We start from the raw sequence: 16,083 nt of genomic DNA, 5'->3' as shown, positions 1-16,083 counted from the left end.
TTTTATTGCTAGCTATTGACTAAAATGGGAAAGAAAAGTGGCAGCTTTCAGAAAAACAATCTTTTTAATTACTTTTCAAAAACGCAAAGTATCAAAAATGAGGAGGATAGCAAAAATGAGGAGAATGAAGTTGTCATTCTTGAAGAAGTTAAATCAACTAGTCATTCGAAATCAATTGGCGAATTTGTTGAAACGGCTGCAATTGCTTCAGCCTCTTCAAGTATTCAAATTAAAGAGGACAATATAAAAGTGTTAGATTGTGATAAACAACTTGTCAATGAATCTGAAGGGAAGGGATGCAAAATAGATCCTACTGCAAGTAACAATATACGAGACAATATCAGGGTAAAATCTGTGTCTGAGATGTTTCTGCGCGTGGAACCTCATTTAAATGATTCAGTCAATCCTCGGAAATTTCTCGAAGTTGAAGTAAACGAAGACAATAATTCTAAGGTTTCGCAGAGACTAAACTGTTCAATTTCAAAAGAATCAAGTTCTGAAAAAAATATGGTGCAGCCAAAATTTTACCCTTTGGAGCAAATTGCCTCAGATAATTCTATTGGAACCATCCATCAAGAAAATGAATATTTTGTAGATGATGTCTATAGTCCACCTCCTATTTCAAAGGGAGCACGATTCATATTTAAAGAACCTTTTTTCAGTATAGACCCTAGTCAAACTGAAGCAGGAAACATTACTCCCAAAAAAATTCGCCCGAAATTGTGGGATTCCATGACAGGAATAAAAACTGACGAGAAAAAAGGTGAAAATTCTCCATTTAAGCATTTGGCCACACCTCCTCATTCAAAGCAAATGGAACGAGTGCCTCCTTTTTCTATAAACAGCACTCCTAATAAAGCTGAAGTGTTGACTCCACGAAAGAGCCCCGTGAGTTTGCAATGTTCCTTGACTGATGTGAAAAAAAATAAGATAAAAAGTGTATATTCTCCTGTTAAGCATCTTGCAACGCCTCCTCGTTCAAAAAGGAACATATTCTCTAATAAAGGCAAGCCCGTTGCTCTTAAACGGCGCTATGAAATACCGTATTATTTGCTAAACTTTACGACATTGATTAACTTTGTCACGAATGATAGTTTTTACAAGGACTTATTTGATCAAACGGATAGGGGATGCTATGATATTTTTAATAAATGTAGCCGTGAAGCTCAAATAGTCTATGTGCGCCTTTTCAACAGGAAGAATGAATGGAAGCGACAAGACAATATAAAATATAAGGAAGAACTTGGAGATAGTGACTTATCAGAAATTTTGAAAGAACTCGTTTCTGCTGGACTTCTCGATGATGGTAAATTTTCCACCTTCCAGTCCAATCTACTCCTGGGCTTAGTATAAAAGCTTCGTTCTATTTTTGTAAAGACTTGAGTATACCAGGAATTTTGGGGATTGATTCTAATGGAGCTATTCTATAGTGGAAAACCCATATCTTCTCACTTAGAAAAATGACCTAAAATTACTCACAATTTAAGATTTTAAATAGACATTGAATGCTAAGTGCATAAACACATCTTATATAGTTTTAAGCGACTGAGAATATTTTACCTGGTAATATATGTTTACCTCATACAACAAATACTACAATTATTATTTTTGCTTAGTGCAATAGTAATATATAATGTTGGTTGTTAACTTTTTTTTTTATTTATTTATTTATTCTTAGGAGAATTGTGAAACAAAATAGCTTGTTACAAATAAAACATTTGCTTGTTACAAAATAGCTTGTTACAAACATATTTAATCCAGAAAAGGTTGTTAATAAGAAAAGCAAATTTACAATCCAAATAAAAATAAATACTCAGGAATATATAAGTCACTAAAGAATGTAAATGGATTAAATTTGGCCAAATTCTAAACTAATATTGATTAATTTATACCTTGCACCGAGGATAGAAGCTCAACAAAATCGTTTGTATCTTCTAAAGGCAATTGCTCTTAGAACGAACGCCTTTACTACACCTCCAAACAGCAGGGATAATAGTCAATGCAAACAGTAGTCTCTTCTGAGATTACTTTGATGATTTCCTCACTTTGATAAATTTCGGGAAATGTATGTGAAAACGCATGTATATGCGAATAATAACTCCACAGAACACCATATAGATTACTCGAGGAAAAAATGGGGGGGGGGGGAATTAAAATACTTTTTTGGTATCTTGATTGATTTAAAATCATAGTAAAAAGCCAAAATACAGTTAAGGGGTGGGGCCGCTCAGACCTCTTGGAAACTATATTTTCCAATTATTTTAGATATTACCCTGAAGCTGAAGTAGCTAAGAATATGATTCGCTGGCTAGAACATGTTGATACAATTACTGTAGCGAGTGTAACCGAAGCAGTTTTTCTTATGGCTTTCTGAAAAAAAAATCCGTGTATTCTCTTTTGATAGAGGCAAACCAACTCCGGTCCTAATGATACTCCCTAAAGGTCTGACCTATGTGGACGGGTCTGGGCTCATTTATAATACTTTCCTAAGCCCATAAGACATCAAGAAATCCATAATTTCTGGAAGCTTTGTCATCATTTTAAAGTACTCCACTACGCTTACTTAAACATATCCTTTTTTTCAACAGTTTTAAACTATTTCTAAGCAAGGCATGGTCTTGCCTTTAAGAAGTAGGCCTTCGGTCTACGGCCAATTGACTTAACCTTTTTTTTTTTTTTTTTTTTTTTTTATAGGCAGCATTAAATAAAACCAAAACTAAAAGGGAATGGCAATTTTGGATTTGAAAAAGCATTAAACATACCTACCACCTGGAGGGGATATCCCCCAGAGAATGAGAAATTTCCCCCACGAAGTTTGTTGAGTTTTTGGCGCAAAATGCATCGTTTTGAGTTTCAGACTTCTCCCTGTAGAAAAGTCCCGTATCATCTCACTTTAAAGTTTTGGCTTTTCTACCAATGGCGGGTTTTGTTTTAATGTGACATAAACATCCTTTTTTGGTAAATTATCACTGTCAATATTATTTTTATTATTCTGATTATTGTTGTGGACGGCCTTGCAAAATTGAGTTGAAGCTCATGCCATAAAAATCCGTTACCTCTACAAACCCCCCTCCAAAAAAAACATTAAAATAAATAAATTCATGACCAATAACCGCTAGGCTATCGATGCCCTTTGGGTATTGTATTTTGAGACATGACTTGCCTATATTTTTTCCCTTTATACAAGAGCCTTTCTTGGTAATGTTGACGTGTGCGACATTGTGTTTCCTGATCCTGGAACCCTACTTGCCAGCTACAGACCGGCTTAAGAACGCAGGACTTGTCCCTCAAAAGATAGAGGAGAGCCATTCACCAATTATCAGCCCTTAGCAGCAAATGCCACTTGAGTCTCGGAACCGCTACTAGCAAGAGAAATTATTTCTCCCACTTCGGATTGGCCCTTGATGCATCTTTTGTTATACATATCTCGGCACTTTTGTACTTCCAGGGGAATCCCCCCGGGCATGATTTTGGCTGTCAATACTAGCTTCGGTCCATTAAATCCCAGCAGTGTTTTCCTCAAAGCACCATGCCTCATTTTTAGAAACTGGACTGGACGGCCAGTGGTTGGACCATGACGAAAATTAGCAGTAGGAGGGCCCTGTCTTTGAAAAAAGATTGAAGATAATAAGTTCGATTAAAAAAAAAAAATGGGAATGGATCCTAAAGTGCAGGACACTCCTCCACCTGTTCTATTCTTAGTTTCTGTTTCAGCACATTATACTTTGTTAACTTTTTTAACAATAACTTTTAAAGGTATATTTTTCTTCAAGTCTTTAAAATGATTTTTCGCTGAGGCAAGAGAGTGTACTGAAATGTTAGTATCGGGTCACCGAAAATAATCTGAAACAAGAAAAATATGATCACAAAATGATCAAGAATTCTCGAAGAGAGGGTAGGGTGATAGTTCCATTCTAAGGGATACTTTTTCCATATTGTTAAAGCCATATCAGGCAAGTTAATTTCATAAACTGTCTTTACATTGGGAAAAAAAGAAGCAATTTTCAACGAAAAGATGCAAAAAATTGCAGTTGATCGTTTGAATTTGCCTAATATACAGGCATGGAAGTTTGTATTATCCACAAATTTACAGTGATATTTTCGTCGTAAGTTCGTGAGCCACCACTATTCACCGCTGCGCCAAAACGGTAGCAATCTTCCTTTACATCGAAAAGGTTTGAATGATGCCTGAAAATGAAGTATGAAAACAACTAATTTAATTCTTGACCAAAATCCTTTTTATTCCAAAAAAGTTATGCATGACTTCCAATGCAATGAAAATATAACATTTTTTTTTCTTTGTCCTCTAGTTCCTAGTTTTCTTTTTGTTGCTTACGATTAAGGGACACAAGGCACTGATTTTTTTCAAATAGTTATGTGTTATATCCAGCATGCGCTTTGCACTTTAGCCATTTTGTGAAAAAAATGGTTGATTTTTTTCGGTCATTATATACTTCTGGTAACAATATGGCTTTTTGGTCATTATCTAAGTGGTACTTTTATTCATATTTTTCATGTATTTTAAAATAGTTTTTACTATCTATTATTTGTCCAATTTTATTCTTATTATTTGGTTTTCTCTAAATTTAATTATATATGTGAGCGTTAGCGGGAAAACTTCTGGGGTGGAAAACATGGTTGGGTCATGGCTCTTGTCTGGTCCATGTTTCAGAACGGGATATATCGAATAGTTCTACAGGAATTACTTTAATAAGAGAGGTTTTCAACATTTTTGAGGACCCACATTTGAAAACACCAACTAAAGTACCGCTGAATCATACGATATATTAGATTAATTCTGGGAAAAATTGTACAAATTTGAAGATCTTGAAAAGAAGGAGAAAGACCCGAATGCTCCTCTGCGCAACTGCATGTGCCCAAACCATCACAGAGGAGGGGGTTCAACTATGGAGAAGGTGATTTTAACCATTATGCAACCAAAGTCGAATACTTTCAAGATAGGTTTTCACACTCTGGGTTACTCTGAACCCTCCAAACCCTCTCCTTTGGGATACCCCTGAAGAAAGAGAATACAAACAATTCCATACTTGTTTTTTGAAGTTTTTTTTTCTGTTTTTAGGGTCATCTCTAATTGATCTGAGAGAAGCATTATTGTTACTTCAGGCCAATGAGTTAAAAGAAATAAATAAAGATTTAAAAATAAAATTAGGAAGAAAAGAAGAGATCATACATGGCATATTGCAGCATTGCCAAACTGTCAAGCGTAATCCCTTATTAGGAAGCACAACTGTTATTTCGCTCGAAACAAAGGTGGTAGAAAGGTAATTTTTAAGACTTTAATTGGTTGCTATGGGTACTTGGCAAATATTTTACGCAAAAAGGATTTAATTGTGGTAAAAAAAAAAAATAATATATACATATGTACTTTACAAAAAAGGTATGCCAGTCATAAAGGACATAAACATCTTTAAAATAAAGAACGATATTAATTGATAACAGAAGTTGCTGTTTTTCGAGAAAAAAAAATGACAAAAAGACGTAGCCAATGATTTTTCTTGTAGGGGGCGGGGGTGGGAGACTTGCTAACAGGGGGAAGGCCAAATTTTCTGTTTCTTCAGTTTTCAACTTTACCATCACCTTTGAGGATTGTTTAAGGGGTGATTTTTTTATGGTGGAAGGGGAGGGGGGAGCTGTCTGTCCTTACTCCTAGTAGATTCACCCATGGCTGTAGCAAGTACATCTGTAATGGAACCAGAAGGTGTTTTTCAATTTAAAGGTCCTGAGCTTTTGTTTTGACTATCTTAGTCCGAAAACAGTTGGCTTTGATTTTTTATGTAATAGCAAGCTATTCGTTAAATATGGGAAACTTTCTAATAAGATGTACAAGACAGAAAATAAATATTATAAGTTTACCTGATAATCATTTTGTGTGTCAAAATATATAATTGACTATAAACTGAGAAGCTTAGTTAATGCATAGGTGGAATTCAATTTGTGCATAGGTTTAGGGGTACATTGCATATGTACAATGTACAATTTCAATGCATACAATAAATGTACAATGTACGTTGTGCATTCATTGTTTGAGTCATGCGATGAGTCATAGCCAGTCTGTCTATTATTAAGCGCTCAACTGATTAGCGAGCCTTGGTAACAATAGACACACGAAAAATTATTACCTGAGAAATCAAGCAAAGATTTATGAAAACATTTTTTTTTCAAATGTAAGACGAGAGTAACATCAAACCTTAAAACAAATAAACAGTATCTTGTACATAAGGGGGATTACCGTCCCTCTTAGCCCTTTGGTTTGACAAGTGCTTAACTGACCGTTTTTTTTAGAGCGCAACAGTTATAACCATTTAAAAATTGCAAGGGCCTTATTTACCGATCGCCTTCCGAATATTCAAACTAAATATTTTATTATTTAAAGAAAATGGGAATTAATTAACACTTGTATTCTCGAGGATTTGCGATGAAATAAAAAGATTTTATCACATAGCTGAGGGGTTAGAGTATATTTTCTTGAAGTACTAAGAAGGGGGTGGTTAAACTCTATGAGAGCCTAAAATGCGCTCTTGACCTCATTGGCAACCCCCTCTCTCCCCCCCATAAAAACCTGCTAGACTCTACCACGACATAAGGGCCATTCTTTACTGTTACTTACAGTTTGTTACTAGGAACTGTTTGATCTAAGGCTCTATGAGCCCTATAGGCTGTAATTCTAGGTTACAGCCAAAGTTGTTGTAACCCATTCTTCCACAACTTGTGTTGCTTGCGCTGAAGTTTGATGTTCGTGTATTATTGGGTCAGCAATACTTCTTTCGGTGGGGTGGGGGGAGATGGTAGTTAGTAGGAAGGATCTGGTCAGGATGCGAATTTGAGAATGGCCCAAACCCTCTTTAACACTGATCTTTTCCCGATTAGAAAATTTTGGGGAAAGGGTGAGGGGGGGTTAAGTCTCTCGGTCGAAATTTGTCGGCTTCTTTTTTTTGCTGAGATGAAATTTTGAAAGTGTTTTAATTTGAATGTCGCTTACTAAAAGCACTGAATTTTTTTGAAGCACTCTTTCTACTAAACGCACTCTTTTGAATTTTTCGAAAACTGTTAAGAGTCGGTAACTCAGCCAATATTGATGTGTTTTGCCTAATTTAAGCTCCATAAGAGTAATTCTTTGAATTTCTTACTGGCAGAATTTCACGACCTTGATATGTTTTATATGTTTCTTCTTTATTTGCAAAAAGAAATCCAAGTCCACTATTCTACCATAATACCAGGAAGTAAGAAAGGAGGCCGATTCGTAATTTCTAATAGGACTGTGTCTCGTCTTTTTTGACGCCATGTTGATTTTGGCAATAAGTACTAATCTGTTTTTTTAAATATTGAATTTTTTCATCATCTTAAACTCTTTGGTATCAGAAAAAGGTAAAATTGAGTCGTAACACCTGCTAATGGGACAGCAGGAGAATATAGATTTAATTTGCCTATGTTTTGAATAACAATTTTTTATAAAACTAAACAAATTTTGAAATTAAGTTGGGGCAATAGTCGGGGCGTGGCTACTTCAAATTATCCCCCTGAATCTTTGAAATAAAAAAAATGTAAAAAACAGCACGGGAATCACTTTGCTCTTTACTATGTGTCCAATATAGCGAACAGCATGATAACACATTTTTACTTTAGGTGTCGAAGGATTGTTGCTCCCTGTTATAGATTATCATCCGGCTTCCGTTACGTTTTCCGCCGTATGCTCTCGCTTGCTATGATGCATAAAATCAATTTAGAAGATGAAGAAAGAGGGAAAAGCTTTTTTCTACTGGGGATGCTTCAAACAATGGTTGGGAAAATGAAGTACCCAGATTACAACATCAACAGACAAACAAGAATATTCAGGACTAGAGATGACCTCATTAGGTATTTTGGTACTATCCTTTTGAAATGGAAGTAATTAAATCAAAATGGCAGCTTTTGCTTATCACTAATCTGTAATTGGGAGTATACCTTAATGGGATTTGAATTTCACCATAATCTCACACAAGTCACTCCCTTTCTCGATCGGATTGTAAGTTTATGAGATTATTGAAGAATTTCCATTTTCAAGAGCGATCCAATAGTGACAGCCTTATCTCTGTTGACGATTTATCACCGGATTATTATTAATTTTCTCACTGCTAATCTGGCTACCCAGCAAGGCTGTCAAAAAACTCCAGAAAAATCTAAATTTTTTACAAAATTGAATTAAGCTTTATAAATGAGATTGTGCAAGTGATGTTGATTCTTATGAAGGCTATAAAATAAATTGTATAGTTTTAACCTATCTTTTGTAAGCAATTTCCACTCGAATCTCCAAGCATCGTCCAAAATTTTGTGTAAATCTCCTTAGTCTCTTCGTATTACAGAGATTTCAACCTGGCTTAGGTGTAAAGATTTATCACGGAGGATCTGTAGTTTCTTGTGCAGTTCTGTGAGCTGCTCATGCTATTTTATTTTGTAAAATATGTCTTTTACCTGCAGCCATATCAATTGATATATGCATATCATTTTTGTCTCTTTTGCCGCACTTCAAAGCGGGAGCAGCTTCAAAGCTTTTTCTACTGTGGGCACTTTAATTTCTATATTATGGGCGCGTGGTTGTTGAGGGGCTAAATGAGTGCTAATAGGGACTGATCAATATGTTGCTGCTTCAGGTTTTTGCTTTGATATTCGTTTGATAAGAGATATTCACAAAGATATTCTATTAACTCTTAGATGCATGCTAGATTTCCTGGTTCGAGACCAAGTCATTATGAAAATTTAGCTATTATCCAAAGCAAGTTAAAGCCAGAAGTCATTATAGTTGCATAGGAATAAAAAACCAGAGTAGTTTGCTGAGAATATAAATTTTAAAATTCTATGGTCTAAATTTTCTAATTGAACCAGTTAGGCCTAGAAATTACAGAACTCTAAAAAATTATTCTTTGTAATCTGTCGAATTTCGTCATTAGCATTAGCTAAATCTTGTTATATTGCAGCATCCCTAAAGGCTTCATAGGAAAAAAAATAACACAAAAAAACGATTTGCTTCAACACATTAATGAGAACTGTGACAATGGAAAAAAAAATAAAATAAACTGTAGTTCGTTGGTCATGAATTACAATTTGAAGCAAATTCTGTTTAAGTTTATGTTGAGAGTGGGGAGGGGAAAAGGGAAAGAGAAATAGCCTTGGTTTTTAAAGCAGGTTGTATTTTTCTACATTAATGGATTTGATTTGAAAATTGAGTTAGAAAAGATAAGATATTTATTTCAAAAAATTTCTATCACAAGCCCCGAAGGGCTGAATTTGCATTTTGGAGCTATAAATCCCCCCCCCTAAAAAAAAAAATCAGAAAAAAGCACAACAACTAAAAAACTGGCAAAACAGTGCCAAAAACAACAATATCAGAATGGCAAAACCATTCATTAGTCAAAATTTTAACTGGCAAAATGTCAAAAAATTAAAAAATGTAAAAACTAAAAAAGAGTGAAATAAAATTAGCGTTAAAAAGGTTTAAAAAAGAACATAAAAAGGGGGAGGGAACAAAAGAATCAAACGAATATAAAACTTGGGTATCACCAGTAGCGAAAAAAAAGAAAAGGAAAACTAGCGGTTTATTTTATCATTAATGAAGGGGACAAATGTTTGTTCATGCCTGGAGCTAAAGCAACGGACGGGAAACAAGATAGGAATGCGTTAAGAAACAGTACGCGGCATGCGGTGTCTGAGTGGGAAGTGTCTTTTGGGGAAAATGTTTTCCGCGCGAAGGTTTATTATTGCATTTTTTTTTTAAATGGAGGCACAACATTCCTCTCCTGTGCTCAAAAGTTTGAAGCTTGGCCTTTTTTAGAAGGAGCGAGTATGGTGCCTTAGCTACTTTAAAATATTTTCTCAGGGCTCTTTTTTGAATGGATTCAATTTTTTATGATTCATGACGGGAGATGCCAGGATGCCAAACTGAATAAGCATATTCAAGATGCGGGCGGATAAAGGAAGTATAGATCCTTCAAGAATGGGACGGGGGGACGTTAAATTTATTGAAGAGGTTAAGGAGAGACGTGGACTCATTAGCTTTATGGACAATATCTTTAACGTGGATATCCCAATTTAAATTAGAGGAAAGTGTAACCCCAAGTAATTTAAAGGAAGACACAGAAATATCTGGGAGGAAAGGGCTGAGAAAAGGGTTGAGAAAAGGGGTGAGGTTTTGAGGAAACATATTGAAATTATCATAGATTTAGAAGGGTTTACTCTCATGTCTAAGTCCGCAGCTTCATCTGCAATATCATTGAGGATGCTCATAGGGTTGCTTACTAAGTTTCTGTAGTAAGTGTCAACAACCGTTAGGTCATCTACAAATTTCCGTCTGTCGCAAAATTCCTTAGCGAGGCTACTTATCATAACAGAAAAAAGGAGGGATCCTAGGAGCTTACCTTGGGGTACTCCATTGTGGACAGGGAGGGGATTGGAATAATTATTCTGATATTTGACTACCTGTGATCAATCTGATAAAAAGGAGGCAACCAATTTAACCAGGAAAGAATCAATATTGAAATCAGTTACAAGTTTCTCAACTAAAATATTGTGGTTAACAAGGTCAAATTCTTTTTGAAGGTCAATGGAAATTAAATTTAGCCAGCAATTAGGTTTTTCGAGAATTTTCGCAATTGAGTCAATAAGAAAAACATGGTAATGGGAAGTAGAAGTAGATTTGAGGTTCCCGAATTGTCTCAGGTCAGTAAGATGTAGGGTATTTTTCTTTTTGCCAATCTGCAAGGAATACTTCATATAGTTTAGAGAATATAGGAGTGAGTGAAATATGACGAACACCTTTAAAGCCAGGTTTTCCGTCTGTCTTGTTCAAGTGGGTTATGAAACCCTATTTTCAAATTTGCAGATATTGACCAGACTCAGTAATATCATTGAAAAGAACAGACAAGGGCTTTGAAAGGAAGTCACTGAAAGCACTAATAAGAGGAAACGGGATATCTAAAGAACATTCACTTGTTTTTCGTAATATCCCAATTCTTTTTTCGATCTCAGACGGAGATGTGAAGGGGAAATCACGTGGGAGATCATCAGGAGGTAATTGATAAGATAATGCCAGAAGGCTGTGGACAATAGAAGCAAGGAACTTGTTAAGATTATTAGCAGTAACTTCTGGGGATTCAGGTAGGTTGAAATCAAGCTGGTCTCGACTCCTACCACACAACTGTTTTACCTCGGAGTACCAATTTTTTGGTTTATTGATAAACAATTCTTCGACCTTATTCTTGTTGTAGGACCGGGAAGATTTACGTATTTCCTTGTTAATTGCTTTTCATAGTGTATTAACTTCATCCAGTGTACCATTTCTGAAAAGATTCATTTTTTTTTTCTAATTAGCACTTTTATGGGCTGATTAATGAATGACTTGTCACTGGAGCACTTTTTAAATATTTTTTTCTGGGAACAAAGTTAGATAGCTTTTAATTAGAAATTAGATAGATGATTTAGCTTTTTGTGAAAGGTAGTGATTTTTTCATCAAGATTATGCAAATTATAAATATCAAAGCAGTCCTCAATACTCAGCCACGTTTCAAAAGAAAGAAGGCTATCATTTTAAATGGGGGTAAGAGCCATAAGTTACTGAGAATGAAGGCTTAAAATTGAAAGAGGGGACAGGAGGAGGGAAGAAAACAACCACCCAATGGAGGCAGAGCTGAGGGAGAACTATAGAAATTATTCAGATTAGTTAGAATAACATATAGAGAGGTGTTTCCCCTAGTTGCTGGTATTTTAACTACTTGCTTAACTTTTAGAGAGGAGAAAATTGAATTCATCTTAAGTTCGTTGTTGTCATCAACCAGAAAAAGTCCGGCATTTGGGCACTTAGAGATGGAGATAACAAAATCAGCGCTGGTCTGAAATTGCTGGAAAAATTTGCATTTTGCATCAATGTTTTGGTTTAGCGAGTAATAGAAGACAGCTTTTTCAATGATATTGTAGGGACAGGGGAGTACTTTAGGTCTAATGCTTAGCCAAAGGATTTCATCATACTCGGGTAAATTAGGAAGAGGAATAATTTGAAACCACCTCCTGTTTTTCCAAGTGGGTGATCCGAAGGATTGAGTTTAATAAATTCTGAATAATTTGACATCTGAAGAAACCTTTGGTCATGAGACTCTACTTCTGTAACAGCTATAGCCTCAATTTTATTTTAATTCCGATATCACCGTGAGTTCAGTAAGTTTGTCAAAATTAAGATTTTCGGCGTTAGTTATTAAAAATTTTGTAATTTTAAAGCGACTGGGGAAACGTGACTGTCGTTGAGTTTCAGTTATTCTTGGGGTGGGTTTTCATTTTGGGCTGTGGGATGGTGTGGATAATTTTGGGGGCAGACTATTTATTACAGGATAATTTTTGAATGTAGGATCTCTCAAATCAGAGTAACATTGGCAGCGTACCCACGGGGAATAAAGTGCAAGGAATGGAAGGAAAGGTTTTTTGGTGATTCGGGAAGAAGTCAAATTGGAATTGTTTTTATAGGGGGTGGGGAGTAAGGCAAGATGATGCTGGGAAAGGGAAGTAGGTTGGAGGGTGTCTGAGAGGGGAGGGTCCGGTTCATTTCGGCAAATGACGAATGGAGGACAGAACCAGTTATCAAATTCTTGGACGCACGGAGAGGATTTAGGCCTATGTTATGTGGATTTTTGGGAGAGATGTGATTAAGGGGAGGTTAAGGGATAGTCCAAATTGGGTAACGTGATCTGAGGGGTTGGGTCGACCAGACACGCGTAAGGATTTGGGACGGAGGAGACTTTCGACGGATGGATTCCTGGGGTATGCTGCTCTGCATCGGGTATGCAGGGGGATAAGACTGGAAGTCGACTGGAACACGACCCAGGGGTAGATGGGGTCACGAATGCTTTTGGCGTCGCCCTAAAAAAGGTTGGATTTTAAACCTACCCTCTGCCACTGGTGATACATGAGCAAAACGACACGATTTGTCAATACAAGATATCCAGTTGGGGAGGAATATGATTGTTTTGTATCGCTAATAAGGGGTCAGATATAATGGTCGAAATGTACCTTAATGTTTCTTTTAGTCTGTCTTTTAATTTCGAAAGCCACAACGCAGACTCTGGTTTGATAATTTAAAATGTTGTTTTCTGGTTTAAGAGTTGTAATGTAAGTTATCTTTTTTCTGCAATATTTATTTTTATTTTGCAAATATTTCACACAAGTATTAAGATACAGTCTTTCAAGAAGACAGAAAAACTTAGAGGCCTCTGCTGATTAAAATGCTAAATAAACCATAAAGATTCGAAGTTGCATAGTGCTCAGTAATTATTCCGGGATTTCAAACTAGTGTTAGAAGTAGATTAAATTAGCTCCTCTTTTATCTCTTCTACAAAAATTCAATTAAAAATACAATTTAGTTAAAAAATTAAAAGTATGTGTTTATTTGAGTAAAAAAATTTGTCTTCTAGGTACTCTGACGCTCTCAAGCAATGTGAAATGTTACGGGAAGCCATGGATTCTAAAAAATATGAAGACGCTATTGTAATTGCACACAATTCCTTAGAAAATTTTAAAAAGGACTTAGAGAACTTAGAACGAATGTAAGAATTTTTAATTCCTTGTACTTAAAATTCGAGGTGGAAATAATTGTCCTGTCACCCATTGTTTTAAACTGATAAATAAAAAAAAGAAGTTTTTTTCAACTGAAAGCAGTGAGTAACATTGAAATTTAAAACGAACAGAAATAATTCAGTACATGAGGAGGGCTAGCCCCTCTTCAATCCCTAGCTTGTTACGCCAAAATTTGACTCTTTGTTAAAATTCTTTATGAACAACTGCTTAATAATAAGGACTGTTGAAGTGAAGTACGAAGATTTTTTAAAGCACTAAAAAACCTCAGTGTAACGAGCGAGGGATTGAGAAGGAGGCAGTTCCTCTCGTGTACGAAATAATTTTTGATCACTTTAAGTTTTAATGTTGCTCCTTACTTTCAGTTGAAAAAATATATTTTTTATTTGATTTCTGATCGTTTTCAATTCATGTCGGGAAATCCCCTCCCCTCCCCCTCCGTGGAAAATTTCGCCCTGAAGAAAAATCCACCCGCTGAAGACCCCCCCCCCCCGAGAAATTTCGCGTCGGAAAATTTCCGTATACTAAATGTAAACAGTCGTAAAATTGCATAACTTACAGGTCTTCCACTGGGGTCTGGGGGATCGTGTCATCCCCCTTTCAACTATGCTGAATCAAATGATTATCAAAAAGTTTTGATCGGATATCTGTGGGGAAAAAGAGGCGTGGAAGGGGGGGGGGGGGGCTAGTCGCCCTCCAATCTTTTTGTTCCTTTAAAAAAGGCCCTAGGATTTTCAGTTTCCGTTTGAATGAGCCCTCTCTCGGTGTTCTAGGACTATTGGTTCGATACGATCACCTCTAAAAAAAAAAAAAAAAAAAAAAAAAAAAAAGAAAAAAAAAGAAGCATCCGTGAATTTTCTTCCGGCAAAATATACAAAAATTTAGATTTTTGTTGATACATATACAGTAGTGTTCTCTGATATGCATAATCTGATAGTGTGGTTTACATTAACACCGTTTAACTTTTCGGGGGTGTTTCCCTCCTCTTTTTGTAAATTGGGCAAATTTTCTCTGGCTCGTTGGTTTTAGTGGGTAACATTAAACTTAATGCATATATTCTTGGAATCATCATTAAAAACTAACTTTTTATGTATTAAATGTTATCAAAATCAGTTTTTTTAGAGTTTCAGATATTATTGGGCTGAGTCGCTCCTTACTTAGAGTTCATTACCACAAATTGTTTTGAATTATGTGTATTTTCATATTGTAACGACTTCAATATAATTGATTTTATAACCAGTCTCTTTAAATGCTAGGAGTAGGATAAGAAATTAAGCAAATGGATGTAAAAAATTTTGGATAACAATAACTTGAGAAAACAAAAAATACAATAGACTGTTTTTCTTCGTGTCCTTTATAAAGGACAAAAGGACATTATTGTAAATTACATAATTTGTTGCCATTGACTCCTCTGACCTGCGAAGATTTACGATGCTATGACAGCTGATTTTTCATTTTTTTTTTTCTTAATATTTGCTACAATAAGTGCTCAAAATAAATCGTGACTATAAAGACCAAGGGGCGTATCTGGAATTTTAATTATTTAAACAGATGATAAAGTATACTTTGGAATATTTTTTTGGTCTTTTTTTTTGGGGTGGCAGAGGGTTTGAATTAAGCATGGGCACTGTTCTGTTTTTCTGAAGAAACAGAAAAAAAATAAACACGGCTTGAATGAAACAACAGGGCAACAAAAAAAACAGAAGACCTGTTCCTGTTTCAGTTCTGTTGTTTTTTTTGAAAAAACAGAAAACTACTGTTTTCGTTCAAAAACAGCTGTTAAACAGCTGTTTTTCGAACACTTAAAGGTCAAAGACAAAAAATGCAAATGATAAGTTTTGGCTTATTATCAGAAAGTTAATTATAGCATCAGTTGTCCAAGTCTTAAAGCTTACCATTTAAAAATTCTGCTTTCCCCTTGTTTAGGCATTGTCCAGGCATACTGCTTTTGCCGGAATACTCAGAGATCAACAATGCCTGTTCGCTCGACACTAGTAGTAGTACGCTGAGATGCTTTAGAGCGGTTTCTGACAGCCCCGAAAAGATCCCTTCATTTTTAGTCTAGAAAATGAAAAGGTAACAATATGAAAACGGTAACTTTTTAGTCTCTCATTAACTTCTCGTCAAGATTGCCGCTTACCACGGGTAGTATCACGGGTAGAGAAAACCCAGTACTATTACAGCATTTTTTCCCGCAAAAAATTGCAGTGTTTCTAATAAATGGGTGAAAAATTGTTTGTGCACGCAAGTATCACCATCCTTTTCCCGCTATGGTTATGTTCTTCCATTTTCCCGTCCCTTTTTTCCAAAAATGCACTTTTATATTTATAAAGCCTCATCTCAAAATTCTCGGAAATGCCTGGACATTTCGAAAATAAAACAATGTTCGGCATAAAATTATACAGTCAGCTCAAAGTCATTAGTGTTTAAGCAGAGCCCATAGTCGATTTGGGAGGGAGCGGTTTCTTCCTCCAG

General features: G+C 35.6%; 1 protein-coding gene across 1 annotated transcript in view; it reads left to right on the top strand.

Annotated features, from left to right (window-relative positions):
- The first annotated feature begins 24 nt into the window (after positions 1 to 24).
- Positions 25 to 16,083, top strand: part of LOC148939413 (fanconi-associated nuclease 1-like) — a 70,113-nt gene continuing 54,054 nt past the window's right edge. The window contains exons 1-4 of the mRNA XM_089106570.1: positions 25 to 1,306; positions 5,081 to 5,282; positions 7,645 to 7,875; positions 13,449 to 13,580. Coding sequence (XP_088962696.1) covers positions 25 to 1,306; positions 5,081 to 5,282; positions 7,645 to 7,875; positions 13,449 to 13,580 — 1,847 coding nt within the window. The remainder of the gene's footprint in view (positions 1,307 to 5,080; positions 5,283 to 7,644; positions 7,876 to 13,448; positions 13,581 to 16,083) is intronic.

The sequence above is a fragment of the Artemia sp. Qi Xiang Cuo genome, chromosome 21, assembly GCF_049724085.1.
Source record: "Artemia sp. Qi Xiang Cuo chromosome 21, ASM4972408v1, whole genome shotgun sequence".
NCBI classification, from domain to species: Eukaryota; Metazoa; Arthropoda; class Branchiopoda; order Anostraca; family Artemiidae; genus Artemia; species Artemia sp. Qi Xiang Cuo.
The sequence above is the reverse complement of the archived record's forward strand: the minus strand, read 5'-3'. Positions and strand labels throughout refer to the sequence as shown.